Here is a 22039-nt window from a genome sequence, read left to right as displayed (position 1 = left end):
TGCAGGGCTTGCAGGGGCTGCAGGGGTGCTGCTGTGCATGCCTGTGACAGGCACAGCCGTGCCAGAGCCACCCCCCTGACAAGCCACAGTCTGTAGGAGCTGTGTCACCAGGCAGTGACGCCTGTGCCACACAGGGGCCACTCCAGCCCCATGAACAGGAGCATTGACGGGGCCGGCGCTCGCTGCGCTACAAAAGCACAAAAGCTCCAACAAGTAAATATGGGGAGGATTATGGATTTCTTAAAGAAAAGCTCCAAATCCAAATTGTGTAGCTTATTTTGAGATGTGCAGGGAGGATTTAATCACACCAGCCAAACGTGGCATTTGCATAGGAAACCCTAAAATTCAGAACAGAGAACCTAACTTTGTGACTTGATCCTGAAATGAGGCCTGATGAGATTTAGCATGGCAAATAGTAATGCACTGAAATGTTGTAATAATACATTTTTTTCAATAATTAGTAAAAATTATCGGTACAATGATTTTAAAATAAGAGATAATCTTAACTGTTTTCACCCTTCTTCTTGGTATTCACAGGCTGGAGTGGGTTTCTGCTCAGTAATGGGGTAAGGAAGTGTCACCTCCATTTGTCAGCCTTCCACTGTGAGCTCTGTGCATGCCACACCATTTCTGCAGTTAAACCACTTGGAATTTCCAGCCCAAGCAAACTTGAACATTTGAGTACTTTCTAATCCAACTTTTTAAAATGACAGTAGAGGAAATATAGAGTCTATGACATGAATCTCATGTGCTTTCTTTTCACCTTGGGGAGAGGATAAATTAGCCTCCAACTTCCAAAATATTTGTCAAGTAGTTACATTTTAATTCTAATTTATTTGTGTCTAAATCCAGCAAAGGATTTAAGCATATGCTTATGTTAAATATATGAATTAGCCCAGTAATTCCATAGTTAAACATCATGCAAGCTCCTGATGGATCCTTTTCAGTTTCTTGTCTTCCAGACAGAGTTTGACTTCTATTGTGTGTAACAGATTCATTTTATCTGAAACACCACCTATATGCTGACTATTGCAAAAGTAGCACTAATTTGTCATAACCACTGCAAGCTGGACAGGCCAAGTGAGTTTATCTCAGTGCACATTTCTATCAGATGTTTTCAATGTAACCTGAAAATGTACAATGGAAAATCAGGTGTATCATCTACCAATTAAACACAAACAAAACACAGTTTGTTTTGTAACTCTTCTTTAAAACAACAGATGTTAGGTTAAATCTCATGTTCAGGCATTTATCACATCTGCTTTCTGTTCCCTTGGAAAATGTACTCACAATAGAGTTCAAATTAATTACAATGAGATTTGTCAGCTGAAATCTAAAAGGGAGTTCAGGGAATAAACATTTAATTCTAGAAGGAAATAATTGGTGTTTAAAAGCTTTAAAGTTGTTTTCAGTAGGTTCACATAGGCAAAGCTCCATTATAGACAGTGTTTGAGACCTGTTGTAACCTTCATGGTGTCTCCAAGGAGATTGGAGGCCAGAGGAAGAGGAGATGAAGAGAAGTCTATGAGGCTGTGGAGCCTGAGGGTGCAGGCTGTGGACCTGCAGCTGCACCCACAGCCTTCCCTGGCAACAAGAAACACTTCTGACCTTAAAAATTAATAAATCTTCACTATTCTCTCATAAAACCGGAGCCTGCCAATGCATAGGCACTGAGGAGACTCTAGTAAAGAACTTGCATAATCACCTTTTTTTACTTTAACAGCTTTTATGAGAACATAGAAAGGTCTCCCTCACCTTCCAAGTCTGGAGAGACCTGCAGAATGCTATTGATAAAGACAGCTCTTTAACTCAAAAGGGGTACAATTTGACTAAATTATCCTGCATCCTAACAGTACGGAAAAATGAAAATATTGCTTTGAAGAAAAGGGTTTCATTGCAGCAAAATTACATACATCTAATAAGGTATAATCTAAGACTTGTCCTTCCTATAGGCAACATTTTCTCTGTAGCAGCTCTGAGTTTAATTCCTGCAAGGTAAGACAGCTTTGATCAGGCCCTAAACCAGTTCTCTTGCCAATGTCCCTGGCCTCTTGTAACTGTATTAAAACATTAACACACATATTTTTGGCCAAACAACACCTCTTCCTTTGAGAGACTCCTCTACCCTCACACAGCCTCTCCCAATCCATTTACACACTCCACCATTGCCCTCCCAGTTCCACCTTTGCTATCTTCCAGGCATTTACTCACACCAGTGTGTTGCAACAACTCAACATTTGGCTCTTCCCAACTCCCTCAGTAAATGGCATTTGTCTCTTGAAGTCACCAGTGCTTTGTTCCACCACCCCAGTGCATGGGGGTGTGTATGACTAACTTGGCATTCCATCCTCCTGCCCCCAGAATCAATCTCTAGCTGTTTAGGAGGGCTCATTTCCTCAGAAAAAAGTAAAAGAAAGCTAACCAAGTTCAAGTGCCTCTGGAATTTCGAAGTGAAGTACATCCACCTGTTATTGTTATGTAGCATGTCATGATAAAAATAAACTGCTCTTAAGAAAAGAATAAACATCATTCACTGTCTAAGCATGGGGCTGTTTAGGAGATGAGCTTCAGGAACTGCTCTCCTCAAGGCTCCAGAGGCATCTGTTAATTCAGTAGCAGAGCAGTGCCCTCCTCACCATGGCCCTGATGTTACACATAAATGTCATTCCTTTAGAAAAGAGCGAGAAGCTTAAAAATAAATACCTATAAGTAGAAGCAAGCATTGCGGTTAGTTTTGAATTGGCTTTATTGACATTTCTGTCTAGGGTTCTGTTACTGCAGAATTCAGAAAGCAGAACAACCAAATTCATTTCATTTAGGACAAAAGTGGTTAGAAGTTGTTTGAAGGGCAAAAACCCCTCCAAATACCATTTACACACAGAACCATTTACATACATCTTCACCTTTACTTTGGGCCCTTAATTCTGATATATAACAAAGTATTTCGCTAATTTTACTTCAGTGATGTAAAACCAAATCAGATGTGGAAACCCAGTTCATTCTGCTTTTCTTGGTGCAGCAAGGCAGAAAAGCTCCTTAAGAAGCTTCACTTCAGCCAGCTGAGGTATGAGGAGCAGATTTACTTTCTGTGGCCTCTCCATTTGCAGGGCAGGAGAGAGGCAACCATTAGTGAATGTGAACAAATTTCCCAGTTTTCCTCCTCTTACCACACAGAAACATGTCACGTGCATCAGAGCCTCCTGTGAGGCTCCACTGAGAGCTCCAGATGGGGAGAGAGAAGACTCTCACTACAATCAGCTCTCCCCATCACATGAGCAGCTACCTGAACTGTGCCCTGGAGGCAATTCTAGCTCTGAGGAAACATATGCTTCTATTGTAGAAATAGCCCTCTCCAGGGAAGCCCTGCTGCTCAGGATCAAAACTAGGCCAGACTTCAAAGTGGCAGCGGCACAACAGAAAATAGATGGCAGAGGTTCTCCCTTTGCCTCCAGCTCCTCGTGGCATTTCACTGTCGTTAACTGCAAAGTTGAGGAACTCAGAATGCTGCAAACTGCATGTGGCACTTTTAAACCATCACTTGCTCCTCTGCCATCCCCTTCTTTTGTGTTTTGTTTTGCTGATGAGCTTCACGTAGCTTCCAAACAGTGAGTCAGGCTCCCAGTCCTGCTGACACTGCCCCCAAGAAAAGGCTCCAGGAAAAATCACTTCTCTTTCAGGAGGCAATAAAAGACCTCTTTCTTCCTCAGGTCTGCTGCAGAAAGATGAGAAGAACTTTAAAGAAAAAAATTTTAAAAGTTCAATAGGTGGGAGGAAACCAGACAAAGCTGAATTCACAGGACTTTGTGCTATATAATCAGCCCCACATACACTGCTGTATACACTTCTGCTGGTTATTTGAATGAATGCTTTAGAAAATACTCTTTTCAAAAGGAATACATCCACATAAAAGCTGTACCACCAGACTCTAGCTTACCTTCATGAAGACATCCACAGAAAAAGCAGAGAAAAAACATATTTTTTCTAGCATATTTAACCTGGGAAGGTGGATAGCAGTTTCAGTACTGTCCTAAAAGACCTATTTAGCAGTACATGAATACATGTAAGTGTATGAATAAGTACACGAATAATCTTACTGACTCTCTTAGCAAAGTACTCAAGTCCCTCACAAGACCAGAGCCTTACTTGCTTCTGGTTGTGTTTCCAAACAGAAGCTAAACTCCTTTTCCAACAAGACCATGGAAATCCAAAGGTGCAGAAGTCCTCACTTAGTCACCTGATGGTTCACCATTATCCACCCTAAACAGTCAGAAGTTTTCAGAGAGTAAGGATCACATCTTTATTTACTTCTGTGAGCCACCTACTGTATCTTTTGTGTATCCCATCAGACACTCCTTGACCAACCTCACACACACACGCACATCCCTCGTGGCTTTTCCCGGCAGCCTCAGAAACCCAGGGGGTTCTTCCAACACACAGTGCTGGTCTGTGGGGCTCAACCTTACACACTTTGGGTGAAAAGACATCTTGTTTCCTGCTTAGTAGGCATGCACTGTAATGAAACTTCTATTTTATCACTAAATCACGACCTCCTGGACATATCAATGTACTCACACCGGACCAGTGCATCCAATGGCACAAAGGACAGGGCTCAATCACCCTGATGTAACAAGCCGAACTCTAAATCCTTTATTAGTTATACCTGGGACTATGTACTGACATACGCAAGCCTTAAGGAATGGTGAAGAAGGTTTTAGAAATTCTGATTTCTCTCCATTATTGTCCTGCGGGAGCCGTCCACAGGGGCGTCCCTGCTGGAGCATGCAGTGTGTCATTGCTGGAGCACAGCTGTGTCCGAGCTGGAGCACGGCTGGGTCCCCAATGGAGCAGGGCAGTGTGTCATTGCTGGAGCAGGGCAATGTCCCCGCTGGAGCACGGCATTGTCCCCGCTGGAACAAGGCAGTGTCCCCGCTGGAGCACGGCATTGTCCCCACTAGAACAAGGCAGTGTCCCCGCTACAGCCGGGCACTGTCCCCGCTGCCCGCCCGGTCCTTGACCCGCGGCACGGCGGGGAGCAGAGGGGACAGTGCCATATGAGCCCCGCAGTTTTGATGCCGCAGACACAAGCGCGCTTCGCCGGCGGAGCCGCTGCCTCCCCAGGCGGTGCGGAGCGCAGCCCGGGCTGCAGCCAGGCACGCCGCTCGCCCCTGCCCTTCTCCACTGACTCGTGGCCAGCTCGGATGAACCCCTTGTTCCTGCCGCTCGCTGCGGGGCCAGCCCGCTGCCCCGGGCGGGCGGCGGCTCCCGGCGGAGCTCCCCGCTGGCGGCGGGGGCGGCCCGAGGCGGGGGCCGGTCCCGCCCCGCCCCGCCCGGCCCGGCCCGGCCCGGCCCCGCCGGCCGCCCGGGGGCCGCGCCATGTGCCGCCGCCCGCCGCGGGGCCGCGCCGCGCTCGCCGCCGCACGGAGCGTGCGAGGGGCGGCCCGTGCGGGGAGCGAGCGCCGGCAGCGGGGACAGCGGGTCCATGGAGCACAACCACCTCCACCTCCACAACGGCTCGCTCCTGGCGCACCACCGCTATGGCTGCGGCTTGGGGTACGCACCTGTGGTCTACTACAGCCTGCTGCTCTGCCTCGGGCTGCCGGGTGAGTGCCGCGGGACGGGCGAGGCTGCGGGGCCCCGGCAGCGCCCGCCGGAGCGGCTCCTGCCCGCTGTGCGGGGCGGGGGCAGCGCCCGCCGTGTCCTCGGGATGCCCCGGGCTCCGCGTGCCCGGCGGGATGGGCGCGAGAGGTTCGGACAGCGGCGTTTCCCGGACAGCAGCGTCCCCCGGACAGCAGCGTCCCCCGGACAGCAGCGTCCCCCGGACAGCTGCGTTTCCCGGATAGCAGCATCCCCCGGACAGCAGCATCCCCCGGACAGCCGCATCCCCCGGACAGCAGCTTCCCCCGGGACAGCAGCATTTCCCGGACAGAAGCATCCCCCAGACAGTACCATCATCTCCCCGCCCGGAGCGCTGCCGTCCCGGCGCTGCCTCCCTTGCCGGGGTTTGTCCCTGCCTGCCCTCGCTCTCCCCCGCGACTTCGGGCATCCTGACTTTGAACTTGACACACAGAGTCAGCCTGTCGCGAAGTTTGTGCCATTGTCGTTGTGGCCATGGAGTACCAGAGCGGTACCCGGACGGCCGGGTGCCCACCTCGCCTGCCTGGCCGGCAGTGAGCACAAGTGTAGCTGCCGAGTTTTTCTGCTGCCAATCCCCACTCGACTCCGTGGGGCAGGGCTGGCTTTAGGAAGGGACATGCCACCACCACGGCACTTGACTGGGGAAGGAGCACGCTGTCAGGAGCTTAGCAGGCAGCTGCAATACTCGTGAGTCTGCCCCTGTGCTGGTGGAGCAGGACAGGAGGTAGAAAGTCCAGTCTTGAGGTCAGTGTGCTGCAAGGCAATGGCCATGCAGGCACTGAGACCCCTGAGTGCAGGTACAGGGCTCAGAAGAAAGTCCCAGCTGACAGGCAGCAGTCTCCAGAGTGTATAATCCTGAGCAAAATTTCCTGCTCAAAAAGGGGACAAAGACATTATAGAGATGCTTGGAATGGGAAAAGCTAGAAGCAGCATAAACAAGGAAGGAAAGGATGTCCCAAGCTTGGATGTGAACACCTGTGAGCAGCACTGGCAGCACACAGCCCCAGCCGTGCCGATGCCACACGAGCATCACATGGGCAGCACTGTCTGAGCCCAGACAGGCACTGAGCAGCTGCTTCCCCCCGAGGGGCTGCCAGTGAGATGCCTCAGCACACAGGACCGAGGGGAGATGCTGTGGGCAGAGCTGCCATCCCAGCACAGCTTGGGTGCACAAACAGCGTGTCTTGCGCACTGGCTTAACGCCTCCAGCCTGAGAGTGACTTAGAGTGATCCCAAGGACAGGGTGAATAAGTTGGGGAAAAGTTCTGGTGCACCAAGGTGAATTGGTATTTTAAGGTGTGGTAAAGGAGAGTTTGGTTGTGTCTGTGCAGAGCTACACATTTTAAGTGCCGTGTGGAATGGCAAGCAGCAATGATGGGTCATAGTCTGCAGTTTCTAAATGCTTGTTCACCTCCATTCCTTCTTCAAGCAATTATTTCATAGAAAAATTTTTAATCAGACATGAAGAGAAGCCTGCCTCTGAGCAGCACGCATGCAATTACCACTCTCTGTATGAATTGATGTGCTTTGTGTTGTTTTGGTTTGGGGGGTTTTTTTCCCCCATTTCTGGCTTGCAATTAAAATTTCCCAATTGGCTAATAGTTCAGAGAACTGGAAAGTTAAGTCCTGTATTTACCCACAGAGGATGCAGGGCACAGGCAAGTGTCTGTGCTCCAAAACATTGATGAGTCTCAGCCCTGACCTGAAGAGACCCAGCCAGCAGGGATAGGAGGTTGTTTCCTCTTTATTAATTCCTCACAGGCTGCTTAGATGTCCACAGTAATGACAGGCTCTGATTTCAGCGCCAGTCCCCCAGGAACTGGGCAAGACCCACTCAGGATTATCAGGTGAAGCAGTTGTCATGAAGCACTCTGTGGCTAAGTTTGCCTTTGTGTGTTTCTGAAATGGGGAAAAGTCTTGAGTGCACAGACAAGAAAAATCATTTAATGAACATTCTGCACATACTTGCACCAGCTCCCTGGGGATACTGCATTGTAATTACAGACCTAACACTGTCATTCTAGGGGCAGAGTTAAAATCAGACGTGGTCCAAATTAGCAGTGGTCTCCTGCATTTCTCAGGGGATCAGACATCAGTTGATTAGAGCAGTGGCACTGGTGCCAGTGCTTAACAGCACTAGCCAAAGCATGTGGTGGTGCTGAGTTCAGTGGGCTTAGATCAGGTGTGGATGTGTCCAGAGCACATTATTTGAGGATAGCATTGGCACTGACAGCTGGACTCCCAGCACATGCACAGTATGCTGAGTAAATGCACAGCTGAGTGCATGAGAAATTCATGAGACTGCCCAGAGATGAGAACAAGCTGGATGTGCTTAGGGGAAGACTCACACAGCCAGCCTTCATTGAGGATGGGGTACAGGGTGACACCAGTGTTAAAAAGAGCTTTCATGTTTTAATTTGAAGCTGCTCTTCAGTTTTTTGACATTAGAAATTTGTAAAGGTAGCAGACTTTATTGGCTGTTAGAAAAAGAGTCCTGAATTATGTGGGATCCTAATTAGCTCAGTGTGATGCCATGAATTTAAGAGAAACCCTGTCTAGGATGTGTCCTCAAACACAGCGCTAGTGCAGTGTTTTGCTGAATTGGAAAGAGTTAACTCCTTGCCACGAATCTTGGAGAAAGACTGAGGATAAGAGAAGCCAGTTAACTGTTTCTGCCTTTCCTACTGTACTGTCTGAAGGAAATTTCACTAACTCAACAACTCCACGTTGAGGCCAAGCGCTGCCAGGCCTGGCTGTGTGTGCAGGAGAAGCATCCTCTGCCTCCTGCCCCTGTATAAACCAGGCACTTCAGCAGAGCCTGCTCTCAGCAGTGGCTCCTTCTCCCTCTCTGTTCAACCAGGCACCAGAAAGCCTGTAAAAAGCACAGAGGAGAGCAAAGTGAACTCCCTTCAGTGCTGCTCTGGCTGCACCCACAGAGGCACCACTGCACACTGACCCTGCATGGCTGGTACTGCAGCCCAGGTGCCTGCAGCTCTGCCAGGGGTCATCGTGCCTTTAGGCAGCTGGGCCAGGAGGCTGCTGCTTTTCCCTCTAAGCAGAGGCTGGTGAGACAGAGACAGCTTTCTGAAACTTGTTTTGAGTGCAGGTGTGCAAAGGTGTCCCACAGGTACGTGGTCCTGCTACCAGGAGGGGGGTGTCTCAGGATAAGGCTGCAGGGAGCAAGGAGAAAATGCCAGGCAGAGGCACTGGAAGTGGGGTTCTCTCCCATTTACAGGGTAAACTTTTATGGAGCATTTATGGAGCTGTTCTGCAGCCCCTGCTCTGTTAACCCTATACTCCCCTTGTCTGTCAGAGAGAACCTCTGAAGAACCTGCAGATAGCTGGGAGGCAAGAGAAGGGCTGGAAAAAGTCTTAATAGAAGTGTTCCTTGCTTTAGTGAGAGAAAATGCTAGGGAAGGGGTGGTGTTGGATGTGGAGGAGGGAATAAATTGCTCTGATTCAGTCCAAGAGGGGGCTGGTAAAGGTGAGAAAGCAAAGATCAACAGGTACCACTCTCAGTCGGTCCCTTTGTCAGTGAGGGCTGCACAAAGCAGCTGCACCAAAGAGCTCCTTCTGTGCTGGGGCCACTGAACACAACCAAGAAGGTCAGGCACAGAAGCAGCACTGCTTGCTGCAGACACCTGGCTTTGACCTTGATTCCTGCTTCATCAGGGGGAGAAGCAGCAGTGGAGTTGCCTTGCATGCAGTCACTTTTCCATCAGGAATGGAGTGTATTGCTGCTGGAAGGACACAGCATTTCCTAGATCAGGGTCTGGCCTGATCCAAGTTCTCAGGGCTCATCCCCTCCTGACAGTGTGAGAGGCAGAGTGAAATCTGGCTTCCTTAGCCAGTCCCAGTGGGATTGCTGGTTCCATTTGCTCCCCAGTCAGTTCCCTACCTGGGATGTGCTTTGGCTCTGGGGATCATTGCATCCCAGTGACACAAAGCACAGCACCTTTACCGCATCTCCAGAAGGCAACAGACTCACAGCAACACCCCAGGGAAGTGCCACTCCAAACTTCAGGAGCCTGGTCCACAGCTGCTTCCTTTATTTGTGCTTTAGGTTTTTGCAGTAACCCAGTCAAACTGATCTAAATGTAGATTCAGGACTATACAAGCTTGGGAAGGCAGCCTGGACATGCTTGGATGCTCCCAGCTGGAAGGTGTGAACAGGTAGAGTTCATGTCAGACCTGCTGCTGAACAAGGTGACGTGGAGATGGGGACAACCTGGGTCACTGAAAGCCCAGCCAAGCACAGAGTGCATTCACAGGGCTCCACGTGGAGGGAGAGAAACTGCAGTCCTGACCTGGAGAAATTGTCAGCTCAGCAGGGGTGCCTAACTGGTTTAACACTCTGTGAAGAGACAGATACACGTTATGGACCTTGCCCTGACAGATGACAGGTTGCTGTCCTTGCACAGCAGGGCAGATGCTTCCCAGGGTGTTGGATTGGCACACGGTGCACTGTGCCCATGCAAACTGCACTGTAGTCATAGGCATGGAAAAGATGGAGACCTGATCCTTCTGAGCCTTCTCTCTCTATAAAGTTTGGAATAAGGAGGCTGTCTGGGGGATGTGCGTGCCTGGGTCACCATCCTGGCAGGGCAGGTCCTGTTGGTGGGCTGAGCATCCCTGATCAGAGACCACCACTGTGCAGCAGCCCAGCTGTGCTCCCTGCACCCCTCAGCTGTGTGGGGGAACAGGACCTGGAGGGCATTGCTGTCCCTGTGCCACAGCTGTGACCCAGCTGGCCCCACGAGCAGAAAGGGGCACAGCCAGCAATGTTTGTGGGTGACTCACGTGGTGTGTAGTAGCAGTAAATGCCAAAGCAGGCAGAGGGAGGTGTACACAGAGCACACAGCACTGTGAGGTGTCTGACTCCTTTTGGATTCTTGCCATCTGCTGCCTAGTGTATTCTTCTGCAATCACAGTACAGGCTTCTGATTAAAGAGACCATTTCCAACACCTGGATAAATAGCCTTTCTCATAGCAGCACACCTGAAAAATAGAAGTGCTAAAGGAAGATCTGAAAATATGAGTGGGAGAGTTGTGACAATGTAGAGTTATGACCTTGAAACAACAGCACTCTTCTGCTGCTGCTCATTAGTGAATAAGAACCAAACCCTCCTGAGACCTGATTCAACCACCCCTTTTTACTCAAAGGCCATACATTCTCTGACTTAAAATCTGAATTGGACACAAGGCCAGTGCATTGCATCCTAGTGAAAAGGGGACAAATAGGTTGCCAGAACTTTAGCTTGGCTATTGGAGCAACTGAAAGGCATTACAGCTCATTTACAGTAGCAGTACTGGACAGAGGGGAACAAAACTGCTGCTAACATGCTTAAAATGAGTCATTTCCTATAGTAAAATGAGTGCTTGTTCTTTAGGAGAGAAAAACCATTAGGGAAACTAATAGATTCATTCTGTTCCTGCACAGAACTGGTGACAGCAAGGTGTGCAGATAGGACTGATTTCCTTTGGCCAGTACATATGGAGCCTGTATCTGCTAAAATCCTGCAGCCTGAAAGACAGCATGTGGCTGAATCCATGCTAATGCATGGATTGTGGAGAGGTTGATTGTACATTTTGGATTCCACTAGACAGAGTGCAATTGCTAACTTTGGATTTCTTCTGCCACGTCAGTAGGAAGCAGCACTGTCAGGGCTGTAATGATAATGAGGTGCCATATTTGGGAGGCTCAGCAGACTATGAAGTGCACAACCTTGCATGGCAGGCTGCTAAAATGGATTGGAAAGGAAAAACTCCAAAGTACATTTTTCCTTGAAATGACAACGACACAAAAGAGAGAGCACAGCCAGTTTCCACGGTAGGTGGGTAATGCAGAGCCCCCAGTTGTTAAGAAGTCAAAACATTCAGAAGCACCAGGCAGTCTGATATCCTGCTGTTCTTCATCCACCCCCTTGCTTAGTTCTCTCCTCCTCATCCTCCTTCTGTTCCCTTCTGTGAAATGGGGTGAATCAGCAGAAACAAGCCAGCAGAAGGCCTTTAACCACACACGTCACAATTTGGTATGGGCAAACAAACAACTCTGAGATGTCCTGGTGGGCTGTGTGCTCTGCTTTCACACACCAAGGGCAAAGCAATCCCTGCCCACAAGAGCTTCCACCTGCTGTTTCAGGTGGTCTTTCTGAGCCTAAAATCTCTTTTCTTGTTAGATTTGAGACACCAGAAAAGGAAAGAGAGCCAAAATTCACTCCTTGAGCACAGGAGGCCATACACACAAATCACTTTTCATTTTGCAGAATACAGATAGGTACTTAGAGATACTAAAACCCAATGTCTGGTGTGCCCTTGGTGCTGTTCTTGGGGTGACTTCATTGGAGAAGGTGACATTAGGTTGCCCCTCAGGACCCCAGTGTGGTTCTGCAGAGAGAATGAAGTGCAGGCAGCCAAGCAGGACCAGAATTAGCACTACAGAAGATGACCAAAAATAATTTTATCCCCCTATCCATGGAAGAAAAGAGAAGCTTGCCTGTTGTAACACTGAAATCTTCCCTTCTAGCACCTGAAACAGAGTCCCTGCAATGTACAGTCATTAATCCTCTCTATCTTGTCCATCATATGGAGTATTGCCTGCACGGACAGGTGCTCTAGAGGTTGCTTTGGGTCTCAAGACAAATCACCTGTCAGTCAGTTACATCAGACCAGGATATTTCTCACATATTTGTTCACTCCAAGTGTGTTTTCTTCAATGTCCTGACTAGCACACTGAAGAGTGATGTATCTAGTGGGGATGCAGTATATTCTCCGTGGGGGAATAAAGCCAAACTGCAGTGGTTTTACAAAGTCTGTAATTTCCTGCATACTGTGTAAAATTGGCATTGTCTCTGAGAAAGCTTGGCCATGGGGTTTGCAAGCATGAGTTCCTATTGCATTACCTAATGCTTTAGGAAGACATAAAGACTGGTTTATTTTAGCAAAACCACAATCAAAGGTAAAATCCTCTTAATTATTCATGTTCAGTAAAGAATTCATAGCAATGTCCTTATGAAATCACATCCTCTCTCCATCCCAGTCATCCCATGAAACACCTTTGGCACCTGCCTCAATACTTTGGCATTTGGTATCAAAAGGGTAGAATGGTTTTGTCACCCTGGAGCTCGAGTTACTCAGCTTGAGACCCCTTACACTGCACTGACAACCCACATTTAGAAGGCACAGACACCTGCCAAATGAGACACCCAAATTGCCTTGAAAGTCCCTGTCTGTCCAGATGCATTGCATGAATAACCAAATTGCTTTTATGATTTCTGCATCATTTTGCAGATCACTTTTTCTGTTCCCAGCACCAGTTTCCATTAGAAAGCTGTACTGCTCTGGTAGCAAGATGCAAGGCTAGACTTTGAGATGTTCATTTTAGACATTTTTATCCTTGTGTGGGTACCTCTGAACAAGGCTTTGGAGTGGCAGGAGGAATGTCTGGGATTCTTTAGAGACTTTCTGCTCTGCAGGTCCATCTCAGAAAAGGTGGACAAGGGGGGTGAAGATGGCAAGAGGAGAACCAGATCCCTGTCACATTCACACACGTGTGGCCTCAGTGAGCCCAAAGCAGACCTCCCCACATCCTAGCCCAGTGTTTCTTCTGGGCCATTCTCATACTGCAGAAAGAGCCCTGTTTAATACAGACTCATCCAGGAAAACTCCAGTGGTCTGGGAGAGCCAAAAGCAGCCCAGTACAATGACACCTTTCAGCCAGACAAGCTGCTGCACTCCAGCCTGGCTCAGAGGGAGTATCAGCCCCTGGCAGCTCTGTGCCAGTGCTGTGTCTGTGCCCTCCAACAGTGGGGAAGTGCTTCTGAAATCCTTCTCTGGCCTCTGTGACCCACTGAGGGCTAGTGCCAACTGCAGAGCAGAGTACCTCATTCACTGCATCCTTCCCCAGAGCCATCTCAGCTAATAAATGCTGTCAGTGAGAAAAATGGCCCCAGAGGCCAGATTTCATTGTCAGAGTGTGGCCTCTGGCAGTGACTGTCTCATTCACTTGTGACTTGTAAGCACAGGGCCGTGCTGGGTTTCCCCTGGCAGTAGCTAACCCGGGCTCCTGCACACAGGAGGGACTTTGGGCTGTCCATGGGTAGGAGCTTGGGCATCCTCTACCTCCAGGTTCTCTTCCGCCCTCAGAACTGGCATGGTCTGGCCCTGCACATGGGATTTTCTAAGCACAAACCACACAAGGGCCTTCGTACAAGATGTGAAATCTCCAGTAGCAATCCTGCATCCATGCCTACCATAGTTTTATGATGTTCTTTTTTTTTTTTTTTTTTTTTTTTTGGCATATATCCTCTCTCCATTCCCTGGGAGATGATGCAGGCATAGCAGAAGCTGACAGCTCTTCCCTCATGGGGTGCCTTGCTGTGTGCTGTTTGACAGCATTCAGACAGCTGAACAACAAATAAATCCATTTATTTTCAAAAATCAATCCTCACAGGAACTCCCTGGGAAGACAAAATTTGTATTGCACTAATTATATTCTATAAAGTATCCCTTTATGCTTCACAACAGTTTAAGAAGGAACTCAGGATATGATAATAAAAGAGAGGAACAAACTGAAGCACTGTTCAGTCTGTCCCCATCTGCTCTAGCGCTGAGTTTGCTCTACACTGGTTGTAAGAGGAAAATGTGGACCCACCCTCTCTTCTTTAAGGGCAAACAGCATCCAGAGGTCATTTAAAAAGATCACACGACCAGCTATAGCCAACATGAGTAATTATAATGTATTTGCATTGCCACAGTATTCTTGTTTGGGTTTTTTTGTTAATAACTTCTGTTATGTAGCACCTTTGTCAGAAATCACCCATTGTCATCAGCTTCTCCAGAGAGCTCCCAGACAAAATAAGGGCTGAATGCCATCCTCATCTCCAGTCTGGTAGCTATTGGTGAGCAGCTGTGTCAGGAACCATGGTCAGATCTGCCTGCTGGACGCAGTACCTGTTTACATTTGAATATTGCCTCCTAGCTTAGAGGAAATCATCTATTCCCATCAAGCCAGAACATCCCTTTTTTCCGCAGCTTTTTTTTAGCATATTGTACTTACATTCTTGGAGTTCTTAAATCTGAGAAGGAGGTGTTACTAACATTTTTTTCTGAAGCAACTTAAAATTTCCCATTTGTAAGCTGTCTCTGTGCCAGTCAGGTGACCACTGCTAAGCCTGCAGAGAAGTTTCACACATCACACAATAATTTGTGGTGATCCTAGCAACAACTGTGTTGGGTAAAAGCTGTCCATTATATTTCATGACCTCATGTTTATCAAGCTCAGTGAGCAGCACTCCTGGCTCCTCATGTAGGCAGTTTATAAAGCTGAACTGCTGAACTACAGAACCACCTTGTTCCCAATGCAGGGAGCTGCTGCTTGTGCTGTAAAGGCCACTTGATTGCACAGGCTGCTGTGTACGTGCAAAGTGCTCTCAATTTAAAAAAAACAAAACAAAACAAAACAAAACCCACAAATAAAGCCCAGAACTATGCCTATTTAGGAGCTTTTAAATCCCCTGCAAAGGTCATGTTTAGACACTGTTTGAGTGATGGCTGCAATCCATGAAATGAGAACTGGGGTAAAACTGTGCCCTGGGGAACAGGCACTGCTTTGAGGCACAGAGGACTGCCCAGGCTCTGCAGCACAGCTTTGCTATGGGAAATAAACCCAAACCCACTCCTAAAGGAAGATCCCTCTCAGACACAAAGGACCTCAATGGTGTGAATTTTGGTGCTGCAGTTTGTACTCAGAAGCTGATAAAGTCAGAAGAGATGTCAAAGGAGGGATGTAGGTGTCCTGTGATGAAGCCTGGCTGAGTTAGAAGGTTGCCTTGTTTTGGGCAGCCTGGAACAAAGGTGTTTGGGTATCAGAGACCTTTGGATGCTGTGTCTCAAATGTCTCATGTCCTCGTGCCTGGAGGGAAAGAATTGAGACTGCCATTTTGTACACTTGTTGCTAAATCTGCCAGCACCACCTCAAGGCTTCAGCCAGCTAGTCCCCAATCAAGCCCTGGTTCTCAAACAGATATTTATAAATTCAGACTACTGCACTGCAGCAAGTGATGCTGGCATAAATTCCCATCTGTCATCCCCTAATCATCTCCCAGCACAGTGATCAATCTCTTTCAAATTCAAATGATCTTAACCACTTAGTATCTAGAAAATACTCTGCAAGAAATGGGCAGAGTACCATCCAGGACAGTTTAGGGGTGCTGACCTATCCAGCAGCTGTATGTAATTGCAGCAGAGACAAATATTTTTATATCTCCATCATCATCATCATCATCTCTGCTACAGTTCCCATCACAGACTACCATGCTAGTGCAAGAATTAGTGTCATCAAGGTTAAAATATGGTCACAAATATTCTTCTATCACTTTTCACCCCCAGTGGGTAATTTTTGCCCATAGGAGAGCAGCACACTGAGGACACTCAGGAGTTACTGAGAGACTGGCACAAGGACACAGTTGGTCACAGAGTGGTGTGCCCACCCTCCTCCCATTTTACTGAGCTTTAGGTACTTTTTGAGGACACACCAAGGACCAACTTAACACTGGCTAGGAAATGAAGGACTGAGGCATCCATAGCTCATCCACACTTTCCCTAAAGTTTGCAGCAGGAAAAGTACTCACAGACCCTGTGCTAAGACACTGGCATACTGGCAACTTTCTGCTGTACCCCAGAATGTGTCTGTTTTCACAAAGTAAATGGTGTTACTATATTTCACATCATCCAGCAAGAAAAAAGCTCTAATGTGATCCTAGAGAAAGGGTTTCCAGTACAAGACACAGTAACCCTTGCAGAAAAAATTGGGTAGATCTGGTGTGTACTTTGTCAGATCAATTTTCTAATCTGCCTCACCAAGCAAGGCTTGCTGGCCTTGGATAAATAACTTACATTTCAGCACACTGCTGTGGCTGGGAACCCTGAGAGAGGGTCAAAGAGGGGCAAGGGACTGCTACATACATACATACTACAAGGGACTGCTCATAAATCCGCTCCTGTGGCAAACCAGAGTGGGGTTAGAAGCAAGCAGCAGGAGCCCTGCAATAGATAGAAAGTGTGAGGAGCAGGGCTGCTGTACCTGCACACAGCATGGCTTCAGCACCCCTGCAGGAGCTGCTCTGGCACTCAGGCAGAGTTACCAGCAGGGACCAGGGTCTTCAGACATCCCCCTGCTGCTCACTGGCTCCAGCTGCTGGGGCTGGAATGAGTCAAATCCAGAGGATTTAAAGAGAAGATGCACCCCATGGGTCACATCCAATATCTGTGAAGCTGAGCCAGTCAGCCTGGCTGGCCAAAACCAGCAGTGGCTGCAGAGCCATGATAAACACTCCAGCTCGAGGATTTCCTTGACAGTACATCACTCACTGCATCTCCAGGGCTCATCAGCAGGCACAGCAGAGGCATTTCTCAGCAAGGAAGTGAAAAATGACACAGCAGTTCTGCCTGTATCACCTCTTGTCTCCCACGTCTGCACTGAGCTGAAATCAATGCAGTTGCATTCACGTTAATGGAGGACAGAATTGGGAAAATTCCCCTGAAGGCAATTTGAGACAGAACCATTGGAAAGATCGTGCTTCTTTCTCTCTTTTTTTTTAATATAGGAAAAGAGTCAGTTGATTGTCATGTTTGGTTTAGTATTTTTTTCCAAGAACAAAATTAATACATTCAGTTAACACAGAAATAGGTGAGGGCTGTTAGATCAAGATCATTCACTGTGCTGCAGTTCATTTCCCTGGTGGCAGAAATCTGCTCCCAGACAGCAGGCTTTGAAGGCATTCATGAAGGAGGAAGTTTTTTCAGTGCCAAGTAAAACAGTTTTTTAAAAAAAAAGCATTTTCAGTTGTAGGACATGTCCTAGACTGTCATTACCTTTATGTTACCAACTTCCTTTTTCTCTGGATTAAAGGAATCTTTGCAGTTATTGTTGATTTGTTTTGGGAATTTGTTTCTGCCATCAAAGCTGGCAGAAATGTTTGAAGCACTGAATGCCCAGAAGAAGATTTACAGAACTTGGGAAAGTATCAACTACAAGCATTTGGCAGTCACTTGTACAGTAAACCAGATCTCTGATTTTTAAGCACTTCTTCAAGTATTCTAGCCAAGCGATGCCAGCCTCTGATGGGAACAATCTTGTCTGTCTCATTCTAGCCAAACTGATAGTAGGAATAATAGGAATTTTTATTTTTTCCAATTCAAGACTGCACAGTAAGTTCTAGTAAACAAGAGGAAGTAGTTAAAATTTGGCTACACCTTAGTGTTCCAACAATTCTCTCAAATACTACGAAGGCAGTTTATATTCTATATAAATATAAACTACCCTTCTCATTCATCCCTTGTTATATGAAAAAGTGCCAAAAGCAAGGTGGGAAAGAATAATAAATGTGTGAGTGAGCTTTTTTCTCCTGCTACCACTCCCTTTGTGTGCTCAGACAGGAGTCCCAGCACCTCCTGCTCAGGAGGTGGATTCCACAGATGACAGCAGGGCCACATGCTCCTGTCATTGCAACAGCTTCTCTGAGAGACCCCACTGGGGTGTTTTCCTTTTTATTTCTTGAACTTTATTAAGGTGGTCATGTTGCCAAGTGCTTGAACAACTTAAAGGAAGTGCTCAGAAAATCTGATGTTACATCTTAATAGCCTAACTCTGTGTTTCTTTTTCCACAGCAAACATCTTGACAGTCATCATCCTCTCCCAGCTTGTAGCTCGCAGGCAGAAGTCCTCCTATAATTACCTTCTAGCTCTAGCTGCTGCTGACATCCTGGTTCTCTTCTTCATCGTCTTTGTTGACTTCCTCATGGAAGACTTCATCTTAAACAAACAGATGCCTCAGGTACTGGACAAAATAATCGAGGTTTTGGAGTTTTCTTCCATCCACACGTCGATTTGGATCACGGTGCCGCTGACCATCGACCGCTACATCGCCGTGTGCCACCCCCTCAGGTACCACACGGTCTCCTACCCCGCGCGCACCCGCAAGGTCATCGTCAGCGTCTACATCACCTGCTTCCTCACCAGCATCCCCTACTACTGGTGGCCCAACATCTGGATTGAGGACTACATCAGCACGTCCATGCACCACGTCCTCATCTGGGTGCACTGCTTCACTGTGTACCTGGTGCCCTGCTCCATCTTCTTCGTCCTCAACTCCATCATCGTGTACAAGCTGCGGCGAAAGAGCAATTTCCGCCTGCGCGGGTACTCCACGGGGAAAACAACAGCCATCTTGTTTACTATAACTTCTATTTTTGCCATACTGTGGGCACCAAGAATAATCATGATACTGTATCACCTCTACGTGTCTCCTATAAACAACAGCTGGCTGGTCCATATTGTGTCGGACATCGCCAATATGCTGGCGTTGCTGAACACTGCAATTAATTTCTTCCTCTACTGTTTTATTAGCAAAAGATTTCGCACAATGGCAGCTGCCACCTTGAAAGCCTTCTTTAAGTGTCAGAAGCAACCTGTGCAATTCTATACAAACCATAACTTTTCCATAACGAGCAGCCCTTGGATTTCCCCAGCCAACTCTCACTGCATCAAAATGCTTGTTTACCAGTATGATAAGAATGGGAAGCCTATAAAAATATCACCATGAAAAGGCCAATAGTTGGAGTTTCCAGGTGCAAGTTCCTTTCAAGTGGTTACATCTTCAGGATGTAATTTTCTGAAATGGCTGTTTTGAAGAGAGGTCATTTGATTTCATTTCCCTAGGCGGCCAGGGGCATATCAGACTGTCAGGAGGAAACAGGAGCACTTGATTTTAGGAGCAGAAGTGAGAAGGCAAACACCTCCATCTCTTCTATAGCATTTTGAATATGCTTCAGAGTTCAAGTCTTAGTGTTGTCACACTCAAACGTTTTGCATCCCAACACCAGTGCAATCCAAAGTCATCAGAAGGGCAAAGCCACAGCAGTGTTTAATTACAACCTTTTAAAACACAACAAAATCTTACTTGACCATCAGTTTGCTATTGAGAAAGTAAACAGATGCTTTTGTGTACTGTGGAAGGTGCCATTTCTGGAGTGTGCACTTGCCAAAAATGATGTGTCGATTCTGGCATGAAATGCCACCAGACACAGTTGTGCTGTAAAGGCCTCCTTGCAGGAGGCAGCCTGTGAGACACAAATGGTGACAAGCCTGGTTGTGGCTCATTTGAACAAGCTTGAGGACTGATACAGTACCTGTTGCAGCCTTGGCATGGAGAGCAATCCTGCAAGCTGCCAATATTTGCGTGTTTTAAGTTGTTATTTAAGAATGTGACTGAGACAGGGGAGCTTGAGGGAGGGAGGGATGTCTCTAGAGCCAAGAACAAAAGCAGCATCTTTCCCCAACTATTTCAGTCATGGTGTCTAAGGACTTTCAAGGGTGAAACCAAGTCCTGCCTAAAGCAGAGCTCTCACTGAAGCTGCTCCTGTGAGCAGTGATCAAATCCTTCAGGTTCCTTCTTAATCAATACAGATTCTCAGTTATCCCCCTTGTTCAGGCCTTTAGGAATTAAGATGTAAAAACCCCAACTTGAGATTTTCTCCTGATGGATGATGCCATCCTCTTGCAGATTTGCCATTTAGTTGTTAAAAAAAAAAAAAAAAAAACCAAAAAAAAAACTGTGAAAGAGACTCATTAAATACCCAACAGCAGTAAAAACATTGAAGCCTTAGTTTAAGCTGATCTAAGTATTCCACTTATTTAGAGGAGGTTAGCTTCTCTTCCTTCACACTCAAAAACCAGCATCCCATCAATACTGAGTGTAGAAAATAAGAAATTTACAGAAAGGCTGAAAATGCATTTCTTTTAATTTCTTTCCCTTTCAGATCTTGGCATGTGGTCTCTTGGAGCCACATGCCACAACCTCTTTATTCATTGGGCACTTACTAGAGGGCAGTGTGAGTGTGTGGTGTGAGGGCAGTGAAGGTGTGTGGTGAACACAAGCCCAGTGTGGTCAGTGCACACAGCAGAGCCTCAGGATCAGAGTTAGCTTGGTGCTAACTCTGTGTTTGTGCCTGTGCCCATCTCCATCTAACAGGGAGCTCGTGGTGCATCAGGAACCAACACAGAGAGGTGCTCTGAGGAGGGATCCAGTCAGTCCTGCTATGGAGGGATCAGAGGGCTGAAAACATCTCTCTAAAACACATGGATGGCTCAGCTTTGGTGAAATCCCCTAAGAAATGCCAAGTGAAGTCTTGCTGAGGACAAGAGCCTGATATCCTTGTGCCACAGAGGTGGTGTTTGCACAGTGCCTGGTACCCATATCCTGCAAGAGCCAACCCCAACCAGAGCTGAGCTCACCTTCCCCAGAAGGGAATGGCAGCAAAAGCCCAGGCCATGGACCCCAGGCCATGGACCCCAGGCCATGGATACCAGGCCATGGATACCAGGCTGTGGATATCAGGCCATGGACACCAGGGCATGGACACCAGGCCAGGGATACCAGGCCATGGACACCAGGCCATGGATACCAGGCCATGGACACCAGGCCAGGGATACCAGGCTGTGGATATCAGGCCAGGGATACCAGACCAGGGATATCAGGCCATGGACACCAGGCCGTGGATACCAGGCCATGGACACCAGGCCAGGGACACCAGGCCATGGACACCAGGCCATGGATATCAGGCCATGGACACCAGGCCGTGGATACCAGGCCGCAGATATCAGGCTATGGATACCAGGCCAGGGATACCAGGCCATGGACACCAGGCCGTGGATATCAGGCCGTGGATATCAGGCCATGGACACCAGGCCAGGGATACCTGGCCCCTGGCACAGCATGATGGGGTGCTCTCCAGAGAGATCCAGGCTCACTCAGGACAGAGAGGGGATGCCCAGGGCCCTCCCAGTGGCAGAGCTTCTCAGCAATTCTCTGTGAGCTGCTGAGACACACCAGGGACCCCACAGAGCAAGGACAGGAGCATGTCTGGGGAAATTGGGGCTGAGGGCAAAGCTGACCCTTTTCAGCCTCACCCACCAAAGGGTGGGTTCATTTCAATGTCCCCAAAGAGAAATGAGGAGCTTCTCAGTCTGTTGGCTCTTCTCAGTCTCTTGGCTGTTCATCTTTGTGATCTCAAAGCTTCACCCTTGCAATAATAAAGTGTAAAAGGGATGCTCAGCCTTGCTGTATTGGTCATGACAAGGTTAAAGTTATTACTCCCTTTATAGTGTTTGACAGAAAACCAGTTTTGTGGCCATCCTCCCTGCCCTTCTCTCAGAAACCTCCCCCTGATATTTGTCAGTTGATAGTAACCAAAGTTACCTTATGGAAGAGGTACTGTACGTTTCATTTTGGAAAAACACTGTATTTATAACTTATTTTTATTCTACATTTGTTATGAGGAATGCTTGTCTGAGTTAAATGTGAATGAGTCTGAAGTGCAATATCTATATAGATAAGTGGTTCAT

At 47.6% G+C, this 22039-nt stretch overlaps 1 protein-coding gene across 1 annotated transcript; it reads left to right on the top strand.

Moving 5' to 3' along the window:
- Positions 1 to 5441: 5441 nt before the first annotated feature.
- GPR139 (G protein-coupled receptor 139) lies at positions 5442 to 20935 on the top strand. Its single transcript, XM_054270863.1, has 2 exons — positions 5442 to 5600; positions 18304 to 20935. The coding sequence occupies exons 1-2, from the start codon at positions 5480 to 5482 to the stop codon at positions 19236 to 19238; spliced, it is 1056 nt and encodes a 351-aa protein (XP_054126838.1). The 5' UTR covers positions 5442 to 5479; the 3' UTR covers positions 19239 to 20935.
- Positions 20936 to 22039: the final 1104 nt, after the last annotated feature.

This window comes from Melozone crissalis, unplaced genomic scaffold, assembly GCF_028551555.1.
Source record: "Melozone crissalis strain CALT ecotype California unplaced genomic scaffold, PUWL_Pcris_2 ptg000012l_1, whole genome shotgun sequence".
NCBI classification, from domain to species: domain Eukaryota; kingdom Metazoa; phylum Chordata; class Aves; order Passeriformes; family Passerellidae; genus Melozone; species Melozone crissalis.
Note: the sequence above shows the minus strand (reverse complement) of the source record. Positions and strands in the feature narration are given on the sequence as shown.